The sequence below is a fragment of the Arachis hypogaea genome, chromosome 12 (genome assembly GCF_003086295.3).
Source record: "Arachis hypogaea cultivar Tifrunner chromosome 12, arahy.Tifrunner.gnm2.J5K5, whole genome shotgun sequence".
Lineage (NCBI taxonomy): Eukaryota > Viridiplantae > Streptophyta > Magnoliopsida > Fabales > Fabaceae > Arachis > Arachis hypogaea.
This window is the reverse complement of record NC_092047.1, coordinates 102,021,792-102,048,907: the sequence shown is the minus strand read 5'-3', so window position 1 is coordinate 102,048,907 and position 27,116 is coordinate 102,021,792. Positions and strand designations below refer to the sequence as shown.

The 27,116-nt window shown below is 30.0% G+C and overlaps 2 protein-coding genes and 1 long non-coding RNA gene across 9 annotated transcripts; 2 read left to right on the top strand and 1 right to left on the bottom strand.

Moving 5' to 3' along the window:
• The first annotated feature begins 5,179 nt into the window (after nucleotides 1-5,179).
• On the top strand, nucleotides 5,180-16,849 carry LOC112727944 (disease resistance protein RPP2A). 7 transcript variants are annotated; one of them, XM_072209589.1, is made up of 13 exons: nucleotides 5,180-5,855; nucleotides 6,177-7,218; nucleotides 7,453-7,922; nucleotides 8,734-9,829; nucleotides 10,213-10,505; nucleotides 10,587-11,270; nucleotides 11,503-11,579; nucleotides 11,674-11,758; nucleotides 11,853-11,939; nucleotides 12,018-12,131; nucleotides 12,213-12,347; nucleotides 12,572-12,675; nucleotides 16,453-16,849. In XM_072209589.1, exons 1-5 carry the CDS (start codon nucleotides 5,365-5,367, stop codon nucleotides 10,297-10,299), a joined length of 3,186 nt encoding a protein of 1,061 aa, XP_072065690.1. In that variant the 5' UTR covers nucleotides 5,180-5,364; the 3' UTR covers nucleotides 10,300-10,505; nucleotides 10,587-11,270; nucleotides 11,503-11,579; nucleotides 11,674-11,758; nucleotides 11,853-11,939; nucleotides 12,018-12,131; nucleotides 12,213-12,347; nucleotides 12,572-12,675; nucleotides 16,453-16,849. The 7 variants fall into 7 exon arrangements, with proteins under 7 accessions (XP_072065690.1, XP_072065694.1, XP_072065693.1 ...); XM_072209593.1 differs by having other exon boundaries at nucleotides 5,183-5,855; nucleotides 11,506-11,579; nucleotides 11,894-11,939; XM_072209592.1 differs by having other exon boundaries at nucleotides 5,183-5,855; nucleotides 11,506-11,579; nucleotides 11,889-11,939.
• A 2,249-nt stretch (nucleotides 16,850-19,098) lies between these two features.
• On the top strand, nucleotides 19,099-21,331 carry LOC140177094 (uncharacterized). Its single transcript, XM_072209595.1, has 2 exons — nucleotides 19,099-20,308; nucleotides 20,407-21,331. Exons 1-2 carry the CDS (start codon nucleotides 20,210-20,212, stop codon nucleotides 21,178-21,180), a joined length of 873 nt encoding a protein of 290 aa, XP_072065696.1. The 5' UTR covers nucleotides 19,099-20,209; the 3' UTR covers nucleotides 21,181-21,331.
• Nucleotides 21,332-21,525: 194 nt separating this feature from the next.
• On the bottom strand, nucleotides 21,526-22,112 carry LOC140177095 (uncharacterized). Its single transcript, XR_011868802.1, has 3 exons — nucleotides 21,973-22,112; nucleotides 21,794-21,887; nucleotides 21,526-21,660 (listed from the first exon to the last, which is right to left on the bottom strand). It is a non-coding gene; the product is annotated as an uncharacterized lncRNA (long non-coding RNA).
• Between the last annotated feature and the right edge of the window lie 5,004 nt (nucleotides 22,113-27,116).

Sequence of the window (27,116 nt, the reverse complement as noted above, 5' to 3'; positions counted from 1 at the left end):
ATTGTCATTAAAATCTACCTGTGGGCAAAGATTTTAACACATAATATTCACTATACTAACTAAAGTATTGAAACTAGAAAATAAAATACTGCTTCTTAATACCTGTAGGCTAATTAAGAAGTAAGAAATATTTTCTATTTCAATCTAATTATATGTGAATAATATAATAAATTTCTGTGGGTAAGTTTATTATATAATTCACAATAATTACAAATATATCATATTAATATTTATGTGATCTCTTTAAATATAATTATTATCAAGGATGTTGTGGCTACTCCTCAATAAATCATATATTAATCACAATATGATATGCAGCAGGAGAATTTATATTGCATGCAAATATAATCATCAAATAAATAAATTGAGTAACATGAATAATATTAAAGGGGAGACGATCTAGTGGACAAATATTTTGGCAATATTTAGAAGATCCAAGTTCAAACCTCACTCCAACCAAAATTTGAATTTTTATAATAAAATTTAAATTTTGAAACACAACAACTTCAACGTGAAACAAGTTCATTCTGTCTTCTCTCTTCCACCGTCTTCCCTTTCTTCTTCTTCTCTTTTGTTTTTTTTTTTTATTCAAGAATAAGAAAACTTATGAAAATCATGAAAATTATACTATTATGAAGAACAACTACCACACAAATTTAGAAGATTCCTTCTGAGAATATTATTTATTATTCCCTCTTCTTATGGTACGTCAATTTTAATTTCAATAGTTTTTCTTACTTATTTCAAAATTCATACTATATATCCTTCTTTTGAAAATAATTTATCAAAATAATGCACAGTAATTAAATTTTGAAAATGGCAAGGCAGAGACAATTTTGCTCTGATACCACATGTTAGATTTCTTTATAAAACCAGTAATTTACGTACTTCCAGCCATTGCCAATAAATTCTTTGATTTAATTTGGAACTTCCAATTCTTGAATCACAGAGAGCCAGATGGAATTAAAGTGTATTTTTTTTCTTATGATCAGAATTGGGGACCCAAATCTTATAAAGTTTATGATGAACAGTCGTGTTCTTTCCATCAAAGAACAGACCAACTGTCAATATAATAATGAATAATTACAACACCACCCAAACTAATTTCTATATTAACAAATTGGACCACAATTAGAATAAATATTCTAACAATATATTGATCTTAAATGGACGGTTTCAAATTACTAGTTTTAGTCACCAAAAATTACTAGTTTTAGATTAAAAAAATTAAAATTAATATCATTGTATAAAATTAAATTGTATAAAATTAAATTATATTAGAGAGGCAATTTACAAAAAATTTTAATTTTTAAAAAATTGAATTAATTTAAAAATAAAAATTAAATTGATATTATTTTAATCGTAAATTTTTTAGTAATATATATATATATATCTCGTTTGTAAACGAGATACAACTAACTAAAATCGTATTATATTTCGTTTACAGTGTAAACGAGATATAAGTATAATAATTTTGTTTACATGGTAAATAAAATATGTAACGAGATCTAAAAACGTAAATAGTGTCCAAAATACCTATTTCAATTAAATATTTATTTAAAAAAATCCCACCAAAGGTTTATGTTGTATTCTAAATGCAAAAATACCTCTCATGCTAATGTATCCTAGTCCATTGGTCAAATTTTTGGGTAGTTTGTTCAATAAAATCTTTTCTCTCCAACTATTTTTCCCTTAAGAAAAAAGTAGTAGATATTATAGACCCAAGTAAGCTGGATTCAACTTAGATATATGTTTAAGTAATCTTAATTTTGTTTCAATGACAATATCTCTTTTTTGGGTTCATCCATCAAAATTCGTTACAAATAAACCTACAACTTTATTAACAGATGATAGATTGTACCGTCTTTTATCTCTGTCTCTTTTATCAAATAGTCGAAGTTGAATATTAGTTTGTGGATTACTTCTAATCAATTTTCTTACAATACAGAATGATTTTGTAACGACATTGTGCATATCTAGCATGTTAATTAGATCAGAAACAATCTCGACATTCAATTGATTGGACTTTTCATTTGAGCTGCAAATAATATAACAATTATTAATTAACATCGTAAATAGTTCAAGTAATAAATATCTGGTGAAAAAATATAATTTATGAATTAAATTTGAATACTAATTTTACAATTGAAGTTCAATTGTTTATCTCATTTTTTGTGTCGTAAATATAACAAATTTTGCAGTAATCTCTTTTGGTGATAGTAAACTACCCATGAGATGATAATTTTGACCGTATAATATGAATGTAGGAGGTGTTCGGCCTTGGTTAATAGATTTGCCTATTTTACCACTAAATGAATTAATGCAAACATGCTATTGTATGTTCCAGTATTTTTTAAAAAAGAGTTGCCATAACACTACCGCCAAAGAATAGATCACCAAGCATTTCGAGTGCTGGTTGCAAAAAAGGTAATTGAACCTAACCTTGTTGATAAGATAATGTAAATTTTGGATTTACAACATTAAAGTGTTTGTCAATATGCTCTTCGTACTTAAAAGGGTGTTACAATGCTGACATATTAGGTATCAGAATTAATAAGGACAAATAATGGAACTAAAATTTGTGGACGAGAAATAGATGGAATTAAACAGAAATTTAAACAATAGTAAAAATAATATGATAAAGTGATAAAATTACAATTTCTCACAATAAATAGAGAAGTCTATAATACTCTTTTAGATATTATAGAAATTTATACAAAGGAATTATACATATGAGAGACCTTATTATTTTTCTCTTACTCACTAATTCTAAGCAAAACATGACATACATTAACAAATGCCTTAATCCTATGTATAGTATTTTGTGAAGGTGCATTTGGTTTATAAGTTGATTAAGTTATGTACAAATTGCACATTATGAACCACTTACACAAATTACACAAGTGTGTTTAATAGAGTCTTCTTTTACATTCATATTTTCTAAGTTATATGAGAAGTTGATAAATATTAATTTATATAACTAATAACTCATTCTTTGAGTAAGTCAAAGATTGTAACTAAACTAACTTATCTTCAAGTCGCAATTTTTTACTAGAACTTTTGACTATGCAAGTTGAACAACTTACTAATAATTTCATGAGTCTTCTAACTTGATAAGAATCTACTTGATTCTAGATAAAGTTTAATTCTATAATATTCTTTAATCTTCTACAAATCTCAACTTGCTCCACTTGTATTACTTGTAACCTTTAGCCATTTTTGTTGATTTTGAATTAAAAGAAGTGTTCGTACCTAACTGATGATACGTAGATGAGTGAAAAACGAGATCCTAAAGTGAATTGATTTGACCAGGCTTAGTGGACAACCTACAAAAGCATTCCAAAACTTAAGTCAATAGTATACTTGCTAAGAAATTTAGAATGCCTTTACCTACTTTAGAACCCCTGTTTTTTATGTTAACCGTATATTCATTGAGTATTTATTGTCAGATATACATTTATATTATTTGCTAGTCGTTTTGCTGACTTAGCATTGTATTTGTATTTGAGCCATCCGCCTAACGTTGATAACGCCCTATTTATAGTAGTTGAAATCTTGTTTGTCCGTTACTTGTCCACAACAATGCCCTCAACTTAGGTTTCATGACTTTGCGACTTTGTCATGTGTGCCCAAGTTTAATAGATCGGGCCTGTTCCTTTGGGCCTTCAAAAGGGGGGGGGTTTGGGAATTTTTGGGCACCAACAAATTCCTATAAAAAATCGTTCAATAAGGGGTTTTTTGTATTTGCAAGAATGGTGTTTTATTAATACTAATGAGAAATGAGAAATGATTTTCTCATATATACGAGTGAAACTGACTTCGTGGGGAACTTGGTTTGATAGCTATACACAATCAATATTATTATGCTCTGATATATGCTCCTCATTTGAACCTGTAACAAATATCATTTGGCCCCATCTTTATTTTTTGATCAACATAGGGGCCAAAAGCCCAACAAACAAAAGAAAAACTACGGTGGAACTACTCTAGTGAGCTTCGTTCCCATGGCGTCACTGATTAGGCCGTGAAGGAGGAAGGCCGGTGGAGCAGAGAAGCACACTAATCCTCTGGGTATGGGTGTGCGCTTTTTTGGCAAGAAGATCGGCACAACAATTTCTCTCTCAGTATATGTGGGAGATCGTCACATCCCCTGGCTGAGCAAGCCACAACTTGGTGGCGCGAATGAGCGAAGAACCCGCTACCCTCCCCAGCGAGTTACTCTGGATGAAGTTGAAGGAGTGTAATTATTGATACTTCAAAACGGACAAAAATTATTATTTATATATATAAGAGAAAATAAGTGATAACTACCTTAAATAAATTTATCAGGATATAGAGTATGTATAGTAGACCCTTTAGTTTGTAGAGCTACAATATTGCTTAACAATTACTAGCAGGGAGCTTAGTTAAGATTAGAGGTGCCTCCCAAACTTTTGGTAAAAAAATTAGTAATATTTTTTTAAAAAATAAAAAATTAGTTTAGTTAACTTAAATATCTTGTTATGACTTAAAATATTAAAATTCAATCTTTATCTTTTGTTTTTATTACACAATAATTTTTAGTTTTAAATTTTAAAACATGTTGAATTTGGATTTAACTGAGTGTATTCATATTTCGCAGTTCTCTATTCAATAAGCAACACTTTCTCTACCTTTGAGTTCAAATATAAAAAATTAGGTATTTTTTATTTATGTAATTTAATATTATTTTACATTTTACATTTTACTGTTTATTTAAAAAATATTAGAATATTCAATAAGTATTGATATTATTGTATTTGTATAAATTGATAAAAAAAATTTAATAAATATTATAAATTTTAATATTTGTCATTCTAACTTCTTTTTTAAATATTTTACGGGATATATATTCAAATTTTTATATAAAATAATCATGAAAAATCAAAGAATTGATGCATTTTTTAAGAAGAATGCTAATATTGAAGAAGGAGAAGATATAACTTTTACAATATCAACATCTGTAGACAGTTCTTCTACTTTAATGAATCACGAAAAAAGTGAGATACAACCTCCAAAAGTTCAAATCAGAAAGATGAGGTTTGACGAATTAATCTTAAATGGGTCTATATTAGAAGCATTTTGACAATTATCTTCTACCTGGCTCCCCAAAATTTTGTTTCAAGCTCCGCTAAAAATAATCTAATCTTTATTGTTTGTTACTACTGTACATGTACTAATCTCTAATCTCCAACATATGAACAAAAAGTTAAGCAGTATCTGTAGATAGAGCTGCATATGCAAATGCTGTGATCTGATTTGTGCGTTGACTTTATAATCATATAAAGTTTCTTCATCAGTTACCCAACGAATCCCTTTGCTCTTCATTCTAATCCATCATCGCCCATGTCTTACTACCAATCAGCAGAAAGAATCCCCGATCCATCATGGAAGTACGATGTGTTTTTCAGTTTCCGAGGCCAAGACACTCGCCACGGATTCACCTCACATCTCTATGACGCTTTGAGGAGAGCTGGGATTTATGTTTTCATTGACGATGAGGTGGTGCTTGGGAGAGGAGACCAGATGACATACACACTGATTCAAGCAATCGAAGCTTCTAGACTTTTTGTTGTTATTTTGACAGAAAGTTATGCTGGTTCTAGATGGTGTCTGGACGAGTTGATGAAAATAATGGAGTGTAGAAGCACTATAGGTCAAACTGTCATTCCGGTATTCTACAATGTTGATCCCGAAGATGTACGCCACCAGAGTGGTCCTTTTGAAGAAGCTTTTCAAAGTCATAGATTCTCATATGAGAATGAGATAGTCCACGCATGGAGGGCTGCGCTCACTGAAGCTGCTAAACTTCCTGGATTTCTAATCACTAGAAACAGGTAATTCCATATCTGCTATTCTGCTTGTTTTGTTTCAATTTTCAAAATAGGAAGCAAAACAATGAAATATGCATTTTTTTTTCTTTCTTTTTATATTTTTTATTTTGGAAATGTTCCAAAATAGACAATTATATCACAAAAAATCAGCTACTAAATTAATTACAAGTATAAAAATAGATATTCAAATATAAAATACACATTAAAAATAAATTAAATAATTTATATATTTATCCACAAATACATTAGTTTCATTAGTTTAGTTGAATTCATTGGAAAAAGTTACAATCGTTACTTACGTAAATCGTTGGTTGATTTTTGCAGTAATGAAGTTGAAATTATCGGAGAGATTGTTGAACATATAACTACTCTACTTGCTTCGGAAGACTTGTTCATCGCAAGGCATCCAGTGGCAGTGCAATCTCGCACGGAAGATGTGATTCAACAGTTACATTCGCATAAACCAGAAGATGTCGTGTTAATGGGGATATGGGGGATGGGAGGAGTGGGTAAAACAACTATTGCGAAAAGTGTTTATAATCAAATTCGTCACGATTTTGATAGGCCAATGTTCCTCCCAAACATTCAGGAGATGTGGGAGAATAACCAACAGGTTTTTCTGCAAGAACAGTTATTGAATGGTATTTGCAAAGCACAGATAAACATACAAAACATCGCATCAGGAGTAGCTTTATTAAGGGAAAAACTTCGCCTGGAAAGCGTATTTCTTGTACTTGATGATGTAAATAATATAGACCAGTTGAATGCCTTGTGCGGTAGTCGAGAATGGTTTGGTGCAGGGAGTATAATAATCATCACAACAAGAGATAGAAATCTGCTTCATATGATTGGAGTTGATTATGTGTACCAAATGACAGAAATGAATTACGATGAAGCTCTTGAACTTTTTTGTTGGAATGCATTTGGGAAAGCAACTCCTTTAACAGAGTTTGCTAGACTTGCAGATGATGTAGTTAAATATTGTGGGGGATTGCCATTGACCCTTAAACTAAGTGGTAGTCAATTGTTTGGAAAGATGAAAGACGAGTGGGAGAATGTATTAGGTCGACTGAAAGGGTCTTCCCCTAAGGATATATTAGATGTTTTGAGACTAAGCTTTGATGCCTTAGATGATGACAAACAGAAAGAAATATTTCTTGACATAGCTAGCTTTTGTATTGGCATGGAAAGGGAGGAGGTACTGAAAACACTAAATTATGGCTTTGGAATTAGAGAACATGGAATTAGTTTCCTTGAAGAGCGGAATTTTATAAAATTTGATGAGAAAGACAGAGTTCAAATGCATCCTTTGCTGCGAGAGATGGGAAGAAATATCGTTCGAGAGCAATCACAAACTGATGCTCCGGTATATATAAGAAATGCTAGACAGTGATCATAATTTATTGGTTTTAGCATCACTTTTAGCCATTAATCCAAATCCTTTAGTCTATTAATCCAACAACATACTTTAGTCCATATTTTTAAACATTAAGGGCTAACTAATGTGATGACCCTCTAGCATTCCTTGGTATACATTACTATGTTTTCTTATTATCCAATATATGATTTTAACCTTTTTCTTATTATAATTATTTTGCAGCGAAGGATTTACGATGTTTTCGTGAGTTTTCGAGGCAAGGACACTCGTACAACGTTTACATCACATCTCCATACATCTCTCCAAAATGCTGGAATTGCTGCTTTCAAGGATGATGATGATGTTGATGGACTTCAAAGGGGAGAACGGATTTCAATTGCATTGTTAAAAGCAATTGGATTGTCTGCATGTTCTGTCGTTGTTTTCTCAACCCACTATGCTGATTCAAAATGGTGCCTGCAAGAGCTTGAGAATATCATGGTATGCCATAGAACAAAAGGTCAAGTGGTTTACCCTATATTCTATGAAGTAGATCCCTCAGATGTACGTTATCAAAAGAAAGAGAGTGACTTTGGGAAAGCTTTTGAAAGTCTTATAAGTCGAAGATCAGTTGAAGAAGATAAGGTGCAAAGTTGGAGAACAGATCTTCGTGAAGTTAGTAGCTTTTCAGGGACGACTGTGATCAACTCCAGGTATTTGTATTTAAAAGTCTCATACACACATACATTATTTGGTAGCTAGTTTAGAGTTTTGTAATCGATTATTTCATCTTGTGCTAATGTGATAACTGTTAAATTTTTGTAGAATAAGAAGATAATATTATGTTTGAAGTTGTTGTTACATGGTACAAGAGCCATCTTATTTACAAGGATATTATTAATTAATCTCATAAATATTGATATGCTAACTAGTAACTACTAGCCATTACTAACTTAATTTCTAACTACTAACAACTCTAATAATATTTTAATATGCCCCCGCAAACTAGTCAATAATCTCCAACTTTGATAAGTTTCGATGAGACGGTTGAGGAAGAGGCGTGCAGTGTCATAACGCAGAAGAAGAGGTGTGTGACGCAGACGCAGAGGAAGACAAAGGAAGAGAGAGGTGCAGCGTGGGCCTCTCATGACGAAAAGGAGGAACAGGACTTCTGCTCTGGTTAGGGAAGATGTGAGCGGTGTGCGGTGACGCAGAGGAAGAAGGAAGACGCTTGTGTCTTGGACCAGCGTTTCTGGTCATGTCGAAAAGGAGTAATAAGACTACTTTGAGAGTGAGGCAGGAGTGAGATAGTAGAATAAAAAGATAATATTATGTGTAAAGTTGTTGTGTAAGTTGTTGTTACATAATACAAGAGCCATCTTATTTATATGGATATTACCAACTAATCTCTTAAATATCCATCTACTATTACTAACTTAAATCCCAACTATTAACAACTCTAATAATATTTCCTTTTAATAATGACTGACTTTGCTGCTTATCTCTGCTCTTTATATTTTATAGGAATGAAAGTGAAGATATCAAAAGAATTGTTGAACACGTTACTCGTTTATTAGATAAGACAGAGTTGTTCGTTGCAGCACATCCAGTGGGAGTAGAACCTCGTGTGCAAAAGTTGATTGAAGAATCAAACATTCAAAAGACAAAAGATGTTCTGATACTTGGGATAAAAGGCATGGGGGGCGTTGGTAAAACGACTATTGCCAAAGCCATCTATAACAAAATTGGTCGCGATTTTGATGGCAGGAGCTTCCTCCTTAACATTAGAGAAACATGGCAGCAAGATAATGGAAAGGTTCTCTTGCAACAGCAACTTCTTGAGGATATATTCATTGCAACAAGGATACACATACGTAACATTGATTCAGGGATGCAAATGTTAAAGGAAAGGCTTGGTGCTAAAAGGGTACTCATTGTGCTTGATGATGTGACTGATTTGGACCAACTCAATGCTTTGTGTGGTAGTGGTGAATGGTGTTGTCCTGGGAGTGTAGTAATCATCACAACAAGACATGATGATCTTCTTCGAGTGTGTAAACTCACATTCAATCTAGAAGAGATGAATGGGGCTGAATCCCTTGAGCTTTTTAGCTGGCATGCATTCAAACAAGCATGTCCAAAAGAAGAGTTTGTCAAGCTATCTAAAGATGTAGTTGAATATTCTAATGGATTGCCACTGGCTCTGGAAGTTCTTGGGTCCCATTTGTTTAATATGGGAATAAAAGAGTGGCAAAGTGCATTGAATACTCTGAAATCAATTCCCCCTGATAAAGTCCAGAAGAAACTACAAATAAGTTTTGATGGTTTAAGTAAGAATTATGAAAAGGAAATATTCCTTGACATTGCATGCTTTTTTATTGGGATGGATCGAAATGATGTTGTGAAGATATTAAATGGTTGTGGACTCCATGCAGAAATTGGAATCAGTGCCCTCAAAGAGCGAAACCTTGTAACTGTTGATAACAATAATATGCTTGGAATGCATGACTTGTTAAGAGATATGGGAAGAGCAATAATTTGTGAGCAAACACCTGAACTTGAAGAGCGAAGTAGATTATGGTACGATGAGAAAGTGCTTGAACTATTAGAGAATCATGAGGTATGATTTACATTTTAGATAGAGATAAGATGCAATATTTATGTTCGTAATTAACTATCATTGTCAAAATCGTAGGTAACTAGTACCAAAAGTGTATGATTAATTTTTTCCTCTGCCAAATTCAATCTCTTACTAGACTAAATTGTGTTCAACAATGATCAGTATCATGTGATAAAGAAATAACTTCTTTCACATTTATAAAGGGGCGAACCAATTAGTTTCAATAAAAGTGCTGTCAAAACTAACATTAAGAGTTCCCTTGATGGGGGAGACTCATTAAAAAATAAATAAGCATTATTTGTTGAAAAAGTAAATCTAATTGTTATACTGCTTTTGCTAATTTCTAACTCCAATAACTAATATTCCATTTTCATTTCATTTAGGGAACAGAGTTAAACGCTAAGGGATTGAGTTTGAAGTTGCCAATGACCAATTCCATTTGTTTGAGTAAAGAAGCATTAAGAATATGACTAAACTTAAATTGCTTCAACTCGCCGGTGTACAACCTAATAGAGAGTTCAAACATGCCATGGAGTTCAAGCATTCAAGATATCTTAGATGGATGAGTTGGCATGGATTTTCTTTGAGACACACTCCCATAGACTGCTATCAACCAAATTTAATTTCCATTGAGTTAGAAAACAGCAAACTCAGAGTTCTGTGGAAGAGGTCCCCGGTAAGAATCCTAACGCGTACATATAATTCATAAGCTTGTATTGTATTCTAACATAAGCCTTGAAATTTTCTTTTCTTGTAGTTGTTGAAGCAGCTGAAGATTTTAAATCTTAGTCATTCACATGACTTGATCAAAACCCCAGATTTTTCATACCTACCTAATCTTGAGAAGTTAGTACTCAAGGATTGTACAGAGTTGTCTTCGATTTCGTATACCATTGGAACTCTAAAAAACATCCTTCATATCAATATAGAAGGTTGTACAAACCTTTCTGTACTTCCAAGAAGCATATACAAGTTGACATCTCTTGAAACTCTCCTCCTCTCTGGGTGTTCAAAGATTGATAAGTTAGAAGAAGATGTGGAACAAATGGAATCTTTGGCAGTGCTAAAAGCTGATAACACTGCCATAGCACAAGTGCCCGGTGCGCTAGCAAGATTAAGAAACCTTGGACATGTTTCTTTGTGTGGCTATGAAGGATTGGCATGTGATGTGATTCCTTTAATTATGTTTTGGTTATGGACTTCACCAAATAATATGTTGTCGTCAGTTATACAAAAATGTTCATCAAATGTTTTCACTTATGCAAATTGGGGTCCACGGCTTCAGATAAAAGGAGATGTATCTTTGGATACTGACAATGTGTCAACTTGCAATGAATTGGTGATGCATATTTCTGAATCAAAATCTTCTTTGAATTCCCTTTTGACTCAAATGGGGGTGGACAATTCATTTACAGAGATACTTCAAAAGACCATTTCACAGGTTTGTCTCTATCTTTATATATCATTTTTTTTGTTTCTATATGTTAAAAGATGAATTAAACGATATTATGTACTCTATCGTCATCTATTTGTGGATGTCTTTGTTTAATTAATTGATTATTATGATTTGATAGATTTTTCCATAAGCACCAATAATGAGCAGGACAATTTTTTTGTTGCCGGGTGATAATTTTCAGTGTCCCTCATGTGCATGATTGTATGTTCTTTTTCAGCAGATGCATGATCCAGATGCAGTTAGTGACATGATATACCAGTATGCCATTGCTCAAGATGAGTTTACAAAGAACGAGTATGGTTTTCTACGTGCTATTTTTTTAAATAATTAATTGCTTTGCTTTATTTTGTTGAGTTTTCTTTTTTTATTTGTTTCTTGCACTTATTAGGAACCTCATCATGGACGTCTCTGGAAACTTCCTAACCCGTGCAGAGGCTGCCGCAGCAGCACCTGGTTCTTGGATAGTTAACAACGTATTTATTTTATGATTTCCTTTTTTTTTTCTTTGGTTGGTGTTGCAACCTGCTATAACTGTTTTTTACTATTGGACTGACATGAGTTCCACAGTTGCTTCACTTTGCATCTATGTTTTTGAACACGAAGGGTAGCGACGTGAGAATGAGAGAATGCTATTGCCTTAGTCCATATATCATGGTAATGTTTTTCGGGTTTGTGGTATGCAACTGTGTTGCTTGGTAAAAGCAGGTTTTGACATAATCTTTGTACTTGCAGGAATCTCTAGCAAGCAAATTTGAAGAGTTTTTGGCCGGCGAGTACTTCCATTTGAATTCCATTATTGGCGACAACCCATATTGGAAAGAAAACAATATAAGGGATCAAAACCTGGTATATACTAGCCTTTGTCTAATAGTGCGTAGATGTTTTGTGAATAGTTTATAGCAGGCATAATTCATGACATATTTGCAGCTTATGGGGGCCATTTTGTGGAAGCACCATTGGTGGTGTTATGCACTAGATAGGTCACAGAAGAAATTGTACGTGCTCGACTCAATACACTGTGAGCCACCAAACGAGGATAGCAGGAAGTTGGATAAGCTTGTGGTAAGAACATCCCTATTTCATTAGTCTAGCAATAGTAGATGCGTTGATGATAGTTTTGTATGCTTGATATAAGAAGCATGACCCAACTTTTCTTGTTATTTTATGTTTGTTGAGTGAAGACTTTTTGTTTAAAATTTCTAGGGGGTTTCGTATTTAATTCGGGTGTGTTATAGTAGTGAAAGTATAAGGTTTCAGGTTGATTAATCTTCCTTATTTATGTGCAGTCGTTAAGGTTGGAAGAGTTGCTTGAAGTAGTAGACCCAAAGTATAAAGTCTCCAACAAGGGATTCTCCATAGTATATGCAGACGTACCAAAGCAGAGCAACGGGTGAGTTTATATTTTTTTATTTATATTAAAAAAATAATTTTATATTCTCAATAAAATTTATTATTTTTAGTCTGACATTTTAAATCTTAAATACTAAATTCAAAATTTTAATCTCTAAATCACACTTCTAACAGTATAAAAATAATATGCTGGCTAATATTGATAAAAAGTAGGTATGACTGTGGTGTTTACTCGTACAAATACATGGAGCTATGGAACGTTGGCAAACCTTTCATTTCCCTTAATTGTCCAACATGGTTTTGGCTTTAGGTAACACACGATGGCGTGTGGAGTTAAATGAATTATATTAGAGAATGACTTAGATAAAAATGTCTAAAATATTTTTTTTAAAGATATTTTTTAATAATTAAAATTTAATATATATAATTAATTAAATTGTATTATTTTTATTAAAATTAGCTCAGATAAATTGATTTAATAAAAAAATTGGTGAATCAAATATTAAATCAATTTAAATTAATATTTTTATATAAAATGATTATAATATTTTTATTATAAAAAATATATATATATACACATTGAGAACCCTAAATCCTAACTCTTCTCTTCTTTTTATGTCGTCATAAAATTAAGATTTAGGATTCTCAATATATATATATATATCTAAGTTTGACCTACAAGTAAAATATTGACACATTGCATAATAAGTGCTTGTTTGGGTGCCATTATTTTGATAAATTTTTTTTTAATGAAAAAATATCTTTTTTTTATTTTTTAGAGTGTTTGGTAAATTTCTAGTAGTAAAAGTAAAAGCATTAGAAAAATAAAAAAAAAACTTTTTTTTTGAGAAGATGTAATTTACATCTTTTTTTAAAAGATCTTTTTCTCTTAAAAAAAAGATATTTTTCATGTAATAAATAAACAAAAAAGTACTTTTATATTGTTATACCCAAACATAATTGATAGATAAAAAGATATTTTTGCATGAGATACCCAAACATAAAATTATTTTTACTTTTCCATAAGATCTTTTAAAAAAAGATAACTCGAAAAAAGATTTTTTTTTTAGAAGCTCACCCAAATAAGATCTATGACCAACATGATTCTCTTTCTCTTATAATTTCTTATGATTATTTTTATTAAAATAATTTCTTATAATTATTTTTATAATTATAAAATTTTTTTAAAAAAATTAAATAACAGTAAAATATTTTTTAATTATATTTATAATAATTATTTAACTAAAATAAGCTTTTAGAATTATTTTTATTTTTTAATTATTTTTTATTATTATTATTTTTAATAATTTCTAAAATAACACCAAAATTATTTTATAATTATTATTATTATTATTTTTACCAAAAGAATTTTTTTATAATCATTTTTTTTTGTAATTTTGAGAACCTAACATTAAAATAATATTTTTTCTCTTGGTGTTAGTTTAAAAATAATCATAAGAAATTATAAGAGAGAGAACATTATTTTGGTGTTAGTTTTTTAAAATTACAAAAAAAAAATAATTATAAAAAAATTATTTTAGTAAAAATAATAATAAAAATTATTATAAAAAATTATTTTTTAAAATAAAAATAATTAAAAAAATAATTTTGATATATTTTAGAAATTATTAAAAATAATAAAAAATAAAAATAATTATAAAAAATTATGTTAATAAAAATAATTATAAGAAATTATTTTTTAAAAACAAAAATAATAATTATAAATATAATTAAAAAAATATTTTGATAAAAATAATCATAAAAAATTATAAGAGAGAGAGATAATAATTTTAGTCTTAAATTTAAATTTTTTGTACAAATAGTATTTTTAGTTAATATTTTACTTGTAATCCTTAGGCTGGGTTTGGTAAAGTTTTTTGAAGAGGTGCTCGTGCTTTTTAAAAGCTCAAGCTCCTCATTTTGTGTTTGGTAAATAAAAAAGATTGGAGTACTTTTGAAAGCACCTAAGATAGAGCTTTTCAAAGTTGACTTGTGCTTTTCAAAATTTAAAGTCTAATAACCTTATATGTTAACTAATTTTTAAATTTAATGCTTGCATTTATGTCTATTATAGTATTTTTAAATTTTAAAAGTTATTTTACCAAATGCAATTGTTGTTGCTTGTGATTATTAAAAGTAATTTTTAATTTGATTTATCAAACATAAATGCTACAACTTTTAAAAAGCCATCTTTTAAAAGTTAACTTTTATAAGCTACTTCTGAAAAGTAAAAGCTTTACCAAACTAAGCCTTAGTCACCAAAACTAATGCCACCATAGAACTTCGCTATATATAATAGTAGTATTTTAATCGATTTCTATAATAGAAATATTATAGTCATTTTCTATATAAAAAAAAGTATTAATTTAGATTGGTTTAAGATTTGGTTCATTAATTTTTCGACTAAATCAGTTTATTCGATCTAATTATAACAGAAATAACATGATTTAATTGATTATATATATTAAATTTTAATTATTAAAAATATATTTAGAAAAAGATATTTTAGATGTCTTTATTTGAGTGACTCCCCGTTATATTATACAATATAAAGTTAAAATTATTATATTAATTAGAAATTAATTAGATAATATATAAATTAATGTTAAACTTAAAAGATTCATTTATAAAAGAATTTGTAATTTGTATATAATTCAATATTATTATTAAAAAGAAAGTATAACAACCACAAAAATCTTCTAAAGTTAGCTTCTTTGTTAAATATTGACTTATATGTATTTTTTAATATTTTTATATAATAAAATTTTTTTATATATTTTATTATAAAATATATTCAATTCAAAAAAAAATATTTTTTTTATTTATTGGTATGAATATTTTTCATAAACAAATTATTCGAATTTTGAAAAACAAAGTATATTTATTTGTTGATATTTTTTTAGTAGATGTCTAGATGGTGCTTTATAGTATAATTTTAATTTTTTTTTGTCTATTTGGAGATATTTAAAATAAAAAAGAAAGTTAAAAAAATAATTGAAAATGAGAATACAAAAAATGTGGTATAACATTATAAATATATTTTATTGATCATGATATATTAGTATATATAGTAAACAAATATTGTTGTGTCATTATACACTTTAAATATTTGTTACTGAAAATTGTTATTATTATAATTTAATGTAAATATTAATTATATTTAATCGTTATTTTTTAATTTAATTGAGTCATGATAGTTATTAAATTTAATCACTTTTGTATCATTATTATGTAAAAATTTACTATTTTTATTTTATAAAACTGTAAATTGTTATTTATGTAAAATTACTGATGTAGCACAACTATAAAAATTAATATATCATAAATTTATTTTATAATATATTTGTATCAACTTTTATATAATAAAAAGGAAGAAGGGACAAGATTACACTGAGACACAAATGCACTTCAATCATTTAATGAGTCACGCATGCACAGTAATTATACATTTCTTCCGACACATTCACCTTTCCGGGCGTGTTAGTTTGAGTGGACACGTGGCTCTCTTTACTTCTTGCTGGCACCTTTAGTTTGAGTGAGTTGTCCATTTAGTGCCAACTCAAAAAAAACCTTTTATTTTAATAATTAATTAAACAAAATTAAGTCTGATGGTCGGAAGGATGAATGTGTCTGCCGAACTGTATAATTACTGTGCATGCGTGACTCATTAAATGATTGAAGTAGTGTGTGAACTTTCAGTGTAATTTTGTCTCTTCTACCTAATAAAAATAGACATAAAGAAAAAAAATAGACGGATAGATAAATGGTTTGGAATTTCAAGCGTTGTTTATTATTCTTTACATTTGTTATGTTACAGGAACAATGTAGAATTTTTCGCAGGGATATTGTAAGCTCGTGTGTGTTGTATGGTCAGAACCAAATCCAAAGGAAATTGTTGTGCCATATAGAGAATTGCTTTGAAGGTCGAATGTTAGCAGTAGAATCCCCACTTCAGGTGAAGCTTGCAGAGGGCAGTGATATCTTAAATGTTTATGGTGTCAGAAATAAGGCAACAGATAAGAATGCTACTCGTTTAGAATGCTCCAAACAAGGTGGTTTTTACTTTATTTCATTATAAAAACCTAGTGGTCTCTTCTGGTTAATCATATTTTGAATTGGTAGTCACTATTTGTGATCCATTTAAGATTTTCCAATCAAATGTGGATAAGTGGATTTTTTTTTTCTCCTATATTTTAATAAGGATTTTTCCTAGTTATTAGAGATATTACTGCGTTAGTTAAATAGTGATAAATTGATTACTAGTTAGTTTAACTGCAAGCAATTCTGCTCAAACCCAAGACTTTACTTAAGGAAAATCAATTATCCCTGCTGATAAATTTTAAGACTATGCCAGGTGTACACTAAAATCAGTTATTAAAGTAAGTCACCAATATAAAATACATGTTACAATAAAATTCACATTGAAATATTTATACACAAATACATTGGTGGCTGATTTTAGTGGTTGAATTTGGTGCACAAATAACTTTTATAAATTTTAAGTTTGTTTTAATCACAGTTCTGTGTGTTTTTGCCCACGGGAAATTTAATTTATAGATTAGACACTATCCTTATATCTTCACAGTTCACATATGTCCATGATTTTGCTTATGGTCAGCTAGTTGACAGGTTTCATAGATGCGTGTATTGCCATCAACGTACTAATTAACACACATTAATTACAAGTGTTATTCACTCTTGATTAATTAGAGTTTCATTTTTCAATGTCTAAATTATATTATTTACCAATGACATCTCTATTTTGTTCTAGTGAGTCAGTCCAGGCTACCTTTCACAGAAGTTGATGTAAGTCCCACTGAGCGAACAAAGAAATGGTTTGAAGAGGGAGATACAAGTTTCAAAAAGAAGAGAAAAATCTCCTCGTCTAATCTTTTTGTGAACCTTGTGCCAGAAAGTAAAAGATTTAAAAATTCAACCAAGATTTTCAAGCCAAAGTGATACGGAAATAAAAGATAAATAAGAAAATAAGGATTCAAACTGAATAAAAAGATACATTGAAATTAAAATAGGAACAAAAAAGATAAGTTGAAATTGAGTACAAAGAGAATCACTCTACTTTCTACCCAATTTCTTGACGCAACAAGAAAGGGACTCCTCAACCTAACTTATCAACGCCATAGTTTGGAAATTGAATCGAAGGGACTCCTCAACCTTCTATTCAATTCCCCGATGTAACAAGAGAGGGACTCCTCAACCTCAATTGTCCACACCATGGTTTCATCACGAAACCAAAAAGGGGTTTTCAAACCTCTAAAAATTCTATTCTACGACTACAATAGCTAAGGAGGTATTTATAACCTCTTATTAAGTTAAAACAAAGAAAACCCTAAAGCCCATAAACATAAGGCCCAATCTAGTAATTAAATAAACAAAATCAAAATACATTAAATAAGATATTCTAAAAATGTAAACTAAAATATCTTCTAAATAACTCTTGAACTCTTCATATCACGAACATTTGAAGCACGTATCATTCTCCTCCTCTTCAAAAAAGATTCGTCCTCGAATCTTGTAGGTGGAAAAAAAATAATATATGAAAAGGACAATAATTACAAGGAAGATAATTTCTTTTTTTTTTTGTTTTTTTTTTCTTTTTTTGTTTTTTTTTTCACTTTATGCTTCTTCTTTTGTTTTTTTTACAACAATGAAACGCAAACGAAAACAAGAACACATGAACAAAAAGAAAGACGCGACAAACACTGGACTCTTTTTTTTATGATAAAAGAAGAACAAATATAGATTAATAAGAATTAATCTAATACCTGAGCTCTGATACCAAATGATACGGAAATAAAAGATAAATAAGAAAATAAGGATTCAAACTGAATAAAAAGATACATTGAAATTAAAATAGGAACAAAAAAGATAAGTTGAAATTGAGTACAAAGAGAATCACTCTACTTTCTACCCAATTTCTTGACGCAACAAGAAAGGGACTCCTCAACCTAACTTATCAACGCCATAGTTTGGAAATTGAATCGAAGGGACTCCTCAACCTTCTATTCAATTCCCCGATGTAACAAGAGAGGGACTCCTCAACCTCAATTGTCCACACCATGGTTTCATCACGAAACCAAAAAGGGGTTTTCAAACCTCTAAAAATTCTATTCTACGACTACAATAGCTAAGGAGGTATTTATAACCTCTTATTAGGTTAAAATAAAGAAAATCCTAAAGCCCATAAACATAAGGCCCAATCTAGTAATTAAATAAACAAAATCAAAATACATTAAATAAGATATTCTAAAAATGTAAACTAAAATATCTTCTAAATAACTCTTGAACTCTTCATATCACGAACATTTGAAGCACGTATCATTCTCCTCCTCTTCAAAAAAGATTCGTCCTCGAATCTTGTAGGTGAAAAAAAAATAATATATGAAAAGGACAATAATTACAAGGAAGATAATTTCTTTTTTTTTTGTTTTTTTTTTCTTTTTTTGTTTTTTTTTTTTCACTTTATGCTTCTTCTTTTGTTTTTTTTACAATAATGAAACGCAAACGAAAACAAGAACACATGAACAAAAAGAAAGACGCGACAAACACTGGACTCTTTTTTTTATGATAAAAGAAGAACAAATATAGATTAATAAGAATTAATCTAATACCTGAGCTCTGATACCAAATGATACGGAAATAAAAGATAAATAAGAAAATAATGATTCAAACTGAATAAAAAGATACATTGAAATTAAAATAGGAACAAAAAAGATAAGTTGAAATTGAGTACAAAGAGAATCACTCTACTTTCTACCCAATTTCTTGACGCAACAAGAAAGGGACTCCTCAACCTAACTTATCAACGCCATAGTTTGGAAATTGAATCGAAGGGACTCCTCAACCTTCTATTCAATTCCCCGATGTAACAAGAGAGGGACTCCTCAACCTCAATTGTCCACACCATGGTTTCATCACGAAACCAAAAAGGGGTTTTCAAACCTCTAAAAATTCTATTCTACGACTACAATAGCTAAGGAGGTATTTATAACCTCTTATTAGGTTAAAACAAAGAAAACCCTAAAGCCCATAAACATAAGGCCCAATCTAGTAATTAAATAAACAAAATCAAAATACATTAAATAAGATATTCTAAAAATGTAAACTAAAATATCTTCTAAATAACTCTTGAACTCTTCATATCACGAACATTTGAAGCACGTATCACAAAGTCTAAGGGATTTATTCCTCCTGGTCAGGTATATATTTTCCATGTTAAAAATATCTCTTTTGTTGTTTTCATTCTTGAAGTTTTTTGTTCCTATAAAATTAAGAAATTATGGTTTTAGTCTGTGAAAAACTATGTGGTTTTGGTCCAAAAGTTTCAAGAGAAAATTAGTCTCAATTATTGTCCCACAAACAAATCAACTATATGCATATAGTTCATAGCATCATAAATATTCTTCTCCAAATTGCTCTGTATGTGAGGTGACACTAGGGATGGATTTGATTTGCTTTTGAAAACTTTTAGACCAAAACTATCAGTTGTTAATTTTATGGTGACAAAATTTATTTAACCGTAAAACTTTATTTCATGACTCAAGACTTTTTCCATTATGGTTCCAAGTGCTTCCTTCTTAAACACTCAAAAGGTGTCAGACAACTTAGGCTACAAAAGCATAACTCAAAACCAAGAAGATCAACAGCTTCTAGAGGTCAAATCTTGTTTAAAGATCTTTGAATCTAGAGCCATTAACTAAAAACATGAGATCTTAGTTTGATTCCTTTTCTCTAAATTATTTCCCCTGTACAGAGTCCTTCTGTTCCTAACACTGAAGAAGTTGAGCCAGTCAGAGTTGAAGAAACTAATGGACCTGAAGATGTTGATGTACTGTTAGAGTTAGATAAAGTCTTATTAGAGAGTTATAGTTTGTCCCCTACAAAGTCTGCCTCTGATGGTTCTGGATTCGAATCTCAAAGTCTCTCGGTGATTGATATCCTTTACAAGATACAACAACTTTTTGATAATCAACTACAAGTATTGGTGGCTGATGGTGGCATTAGAAGACAGTTTGTTGACTTCTTAGCTCAGCTAGAACAATTGAAGTCACAAGTCCCTACAGATCTTAAGCCTTTGGTTAATGATATTAAGAAGTTCTACGAAGATGTTCTCAATTATTTTCCGTCTATTCAAGAAGTCTGTGGCAATCATCTAAGGTTAATTGAATCCAAGAATCAACTTCAAGAGAAGTTAGAAACAGCTAAATCCAGGCAGGCCCACTTTTATTCTTCAATTTCCAAAGGAAAAGAAAGGATCAATGGGATGTCGAATGAAATCAATGACTTGGAGCTGAAACTGAAAGCCCTGTATGAGAAGAAGGACAAGTTAGAATCCACTGTGAAACGTTGTGAGGTTGAAACTCTCAGCATCAATACGAAAGCTGCCACTTGGGTGAAAGAAAGCGAAGAGGTTGATAGCGAACTCAAAGCTTCAGAGTCTGCCTTCAGAAACGCTGAATCATCAAAACAGAATTATGCGAGGAAGTTAATTGAATTGAAAAGAGCTCTTGGTAACATTAAACATTAGAATTTTCTTCATTTTGTAAATATTCCTGGATTGGTCTTAATTATAACTGTGAGCTGAGGTGTCTAGTTTGTTAGAGTGAGAAAATGTCATAAAAGCAATAATGGAACCAGAGAGAATCATCAATATACAGTTCACTCATCCTTACAATCTCAGTCCTACTTATTGCTTCTCAATTCCTTCATAATTCTAGTTTATCAATCAAATAAACTTACACATTCTGAACCTTACAACAAGCGTTTTCTCTTAGAATATGTAGAACTTGATCAGGATCAAGAAAATTTGATAATGGTTGAGCAAGCTTGAAGCTTCTCTCTTTGAAGTTTGAACAGTAATTGTAAGTAGGCTAATAGATATTTGCATTGAAGCTTCTCTCTTTGAAGTTTGAACAGTAATTGTAAGTAGGCTAATAGATATTTGCATTTCTTGTTGCTCCATCTTTGGAAATCAACACTCTCATATGCCCAAACTTTCTGTCCATTCCTACTTCACAATTCATTCAAATAAGGTATACTAATAATAATCGTTATCTAGAAGAAGCTTTAAAAGAAGTAGGTCTAAAGTTAGAGACAGAGGAAACCAGTATTAATTTTAAACCCTAAGCCATAACTTCTACCTTTCTTTGGCCTGCAATTCAATTACCCAAAGTTTTGCGAGATGTATCATCATACTCTGAAAAGTCTTCTCTTTTTGGGAGGCCTATAATCTTCCTGAGAATATGATATGAGAGTTAGTTTATAGTCCATGATAAGCTATAAAATAAAATAAAAAGACAATAATTTTAAGCAAACTAACAGAAAACATTGCGTCCGTCTTCAACCAAACAGAATAGGAATAAGCCAAGAAAAAAGCACCATAGTACATCACGATTGTCCATTGTAATTTTATTCCAACGGAAGTATTACCAGGCCAATAGAACACAATGACAAGATCATAATGAACAACAAACACGAATTTATCCATCTTTCTAAATATCAAGCAATCAATTCTTTAACAAGCTGATCAAGAACATGTTGCGATAGAATAAATAAACCACATCCCCTTTTCGATAATTACAGTAACTTTATTATTTGTTTATTTTGGCATATATATGTTAAGTTTGATAACTACAGTAACTTTATTATTTTATTAAAAAAATATGTGAAACAATATATATAAATATACAGAAATATACGAGGTATTTTTATACTTCTTCAGGGGAAATTTTGTATTATTTTAAACATTACAAAAAATGATTTATTATTTATTTTTCTAATTTTTAATGTTTATTGTTGTAAAAAAAAATACTTACATGCATCTAGTACAGAGAAGGTCTCTATTATTATTATGTATTTTTAGGTTATATTTTTTTGTTTCAATATATTTGTTATTCTCACATTTTTTATTATATTTATTTATTGAATATAATTATATCCTAAATTTACAAGTGTTAAAAATTATTATATTATTTTCATTTTTTTCTTTCCCCATTTAATCATTAATTAAAATTAGAGTAATTACCCAAATCAGTCCCCAAAGATTTTAGAATCGGACATTCTAGTCCCCAAGAAAAATTAATACACAGATCAATCCCCAAGGTTTTACTCAGTCCCTAGTTCATTTTCCGGCAAAGTAATTACCCAAATCAGTCCCCAAAGATTTTAAAAACGGACATTTTAGTCCCCAAGAAAAACTAATGTACAAATCAATCCCAATGTTTCTCTCTGTTAGACATAATAGTCCTCCGTCCAAAAATAAAATAAAATAAAATTATTATTATTATTAATTACACAATAATATTGTACTATATTTTTTTGTATTTTTTGGACAAAAATAATGATAAATTTATTCATTAAATTCTTATATATATATATAGTCACTCAATAATAATAATAATAATAATAATAATAATAATAATAATAATAATAATAATAATAATAATAAAATTATTAGAGTATATTTTACAAGAAATTTATGGTTAAAACTATTTGATATTTTTGTATTTAATATAATCAAAAGATGTCCTATGTAAAAAAAGATATATGTTTGTATTAAAAAATATGTATTAAAAGAAAATATTTTAATTTAAATTTATGTTAAATACATATTTTTTTAATACAAACATATTTTTTAAAATAGTACATCTTTTGATTATATTAAATACAAAAATATCAAATAATTTTAAACTTAAATTTCTTGTAAAATAATCTCTAATAATTTTATTGATTATTATTATTATTATTATTATTATTATTATTATTATTATTATTATTATTATTATTATTATTATTATTATTAATTACATAATAATATTGTACCATAATTTTTTGTATTTTCTAGATAAAAATAATAATAAATTTATTCATTAGATTCTTTTATATATATATATATATAGTCACTCAATAATAATAATAATAATAATAATAATAATAATAATAATAATAATAATAATAATAATAATAATAATAATAAATAAATAAATTTATTAGAGATTATCTTACAAAAAATTTAAGATTAAAATTATTTGACATTTTTGTATTTAATATAATCAAAAGATGTACTATTTTAAAAAATATGTTTGTATTAAAAAAATATGTATTTAATATAAATCCAAATTAAAATATTTTCTTTTAATGCATATTTTTTAATACAAATATATTTTTTTATACATAGCACATTTTTTAATTATATTAAATACAAAATTATCAAATAATTTTAACTTCGAATTTTTTTAGAATAATCTCTAATAATTTTGTTATTATTATTATTATTATTATTATTATTATTATTATTATTGAGTGACTATATATATATATAATGAATAAATTTATCATTATTTTTATCTAAAAAATGCAAAAAAATATAGTACAATATTATTGTACAAATAATAATAATAATAATAATAATAATAATAATAATAATAATAATAATAATAATTATTTTATTTTATTTTTGGACAGATGACTGTTATGTCTAATAGAGAGAAATGTTGGGGATTGATTTGTACATTAATTTTTTTTGGACTAAAATATCCATTTTTAAAATCTTTGGGGACTGATTTGGGTAATTGCTTTGTCGAAAAATGAACTGAGGACTGATTTGTCTGTCGGAATAAAACTTTGGAGATTGATCTTTGTATTAATTTTTTTTTTGGGACTAAAATGTCCAATTTTAAAATCCTTACGACTGATTTGGGTAATTACTTTTAAAATTATTTAATAATATTATCTTTAAACACGATTTGGTTATCTTTATTTAGCTTGCATAGAATGTGTAGTGCCTCAATTTTCATTCAACCAAAGCTGGGAGAATCAGAGCAACAAAAACCAATACTCTAACCCAAGAAGTGTTACCATGGTACAAAGAGTTTAGGAAAGAAACGAAGAATTATTTAAAAAAATATTATTTTTATTATTCATATTTCTCATCTGTAATTACAAGGTTCTTATCAATATATAAACCAAAAGTATACGCTAAGAGTACGTTCGTTATGGAATAATATCCTAATAAATTACATTAATTTTTTTCTAATCCTCTTTGATATTTTTCTGATTTTATTCTCTAATTATGATATTCTAATACTCCCTCTCAAGGTGAGTAGTGGGATCACCAATATTCAACTTGATTAGAACTTTAGCAAGGGGCTTGTCTTGAAACTCCTTTAGTAAGAATATCAGCCAACTGATCTTCTGATCTCACAAATAGAAGCTCAATAATGTCATTCTCAATTTTTTTTCTTTGATAAAGTGTCGATCCACCTCAACATGTTTTTTTCTATTATGTTGTACGGGATTCTCTGAAATGCTAATTGCGGCTTTGTTGTCACATTTCAACTGGCTTGCCAATTGTGGTGGAAACCCAATCTCAGTCATCAATTTTTTTATCCACAATACTTCAGTTATGCCTTTAACAATCCCTCAAAATTCTGTCTCTGCACTTGAAAGAGCTACAACTTTGTGCTTCTTGCTTTTCCAAGTTACCAGGTTGCCTCCAACAAGTGTAAAGTAACCAACTGTTGATCTTCTATCATTTGGGTTGCCCGCCCAATCTGCGTCAGTGTATGCCTCAACCTTCAAATGGCCATTCCTTTTAAAAATGATTCCACTTCCTGGAGCTCCATTCAAATATCGAACTATCCTCATGGCAGCTTCCATATGATCTTCTTGTGGCTTATGCATAAACTGACTTACTATTCCCATAATATAAGCTATGTCAGGCTGAGTATGTGATAAGTAAATTAGTTTTTAAACAAGTCGCTGGTACCTGTCCTTATCTGATAGGGGTGGCACCTTCTACTATCTTCAATTTGTGATTAACTTGCACGGGCGTATCTATTGGTTTACAATCCACCATTCCTGTTTCTGTCAGAAGGTCCAAAATGTACTTTCTTTGGGAGATAAAGATTCCTTTACTGGATCGTAGAACCTCTATTCCTAAGAAATATTTTAGTCTTCCCAAATCCTTCATTTCGAAGTCTGTAAATAGGTTCCTTCTCAATTTTTCAATTTCTTCGGTATCACTTCCCGTTATGATCATATCATCCACATAGATGATTAGGAAAGTGATTAAATCTCCCCGTTTTTTCAAAAAAAAGGTATGATCAGAGTTACTTTGCTTGTACCCATACCTTTTCATGGCATCCGTAAATCTTCCAAACCAGGCACGTGGAGATTGTTTAAGTCCATAAAAAGCCTTCTTTAACCGGAAAACTTCATGTTTTCTAAATCCCGTTGAGAAACCTGGAGGAGCTTCCATGTACACTTCTTCTTTCAACTCTCCATACAAGAAAGCATTCTTGACGTCAAATTGATGGAGTGACCAATCTTCATTTGCTGCTATTGAAAACAACACCCTGATAGTATTAATCTTTGCAATCGGTGAAAAAGTGTCAGTGTAGTCGATACCATAGGTCTGTGTATAACCTTTGGCCACCAACCTTGCCTTGTACCGTTCAATAGTGCCATCTGCCTTGTGTTTAATGGTGAAACTCCATTTGCACCCAACTGGCTTTTTTCCTGTCGGTAGGATACACTTCTCCCAAGTTTCGTTTTTCTCTAGAGCTTGCATTTCTGTATTCATGGCTTTTCGCCATTCAGCTTTCTCATTGGCTTCTCGAACAGTTCTTGGAATGTCTTCTATTAAGAGTCTGATGGAAAAAGCCTTTGCAACATCTGCTATTCCTTCTCTAGCCACTCTTATCGGGTATCTTGAGTTACGGGGAACATGTTCTGGTGAGTACCGATCAGGAGGCATCCCTCTGTTTCTTCTTGGAGGAAGAATAAAAGTATTGGACTCTGGTTCTTCATGTTCCAGTGCTATACTGTTATTGTTAGTGGCCTCATTAAAAACAGAGAATAAATTATCAGATTGACAATTACTTACCTCTTGTCTGACATTCTCAAAAGGACTCTCACTGATTGTATGTATCGAGTTGTTTTCTACGTTGAGTGAAGTATGTTCGGTGGCTCCATCTACTTGCTCTGTTTGAACAGTTTCTAGGCAACAAAGGTTATTTAGCCAACTTGGTGGTTCATTATTGTTCTCCCCCTGAATGCCATATTGGCGGCTGAAGTAAAATTCGGATTCTAAAAAATCACAATCCATGGTCACATGAATACGACGAGTGATTGGATTGTACCACCTATACCCCTTTTGGTGCGAAAACACATTTTTCTGCACAAAGATCAAATTTGGTTCAATTGGCTTTGGGAATATGGACAAAGACGGAACATCCAAATACTCGAGGTGGTAAGGTTAGAATAGGCAAGTCTGAGTAGCCAAGACTTGTAAGGGTGTTTTGTGGTGGAGAACTTGGGTAGGTAGGCGATTTAGTAAGTAGGCAGAGGTCGCTATAGCTTCAGGCCAAAAAGTTTTTGGAACTTGTGCATCAAAAAGCATGGCTCGAGTCATCTCAAGTAACTTAAGGTTTCGCCGCTCAGCTACACCATTTTGTTGGGGTA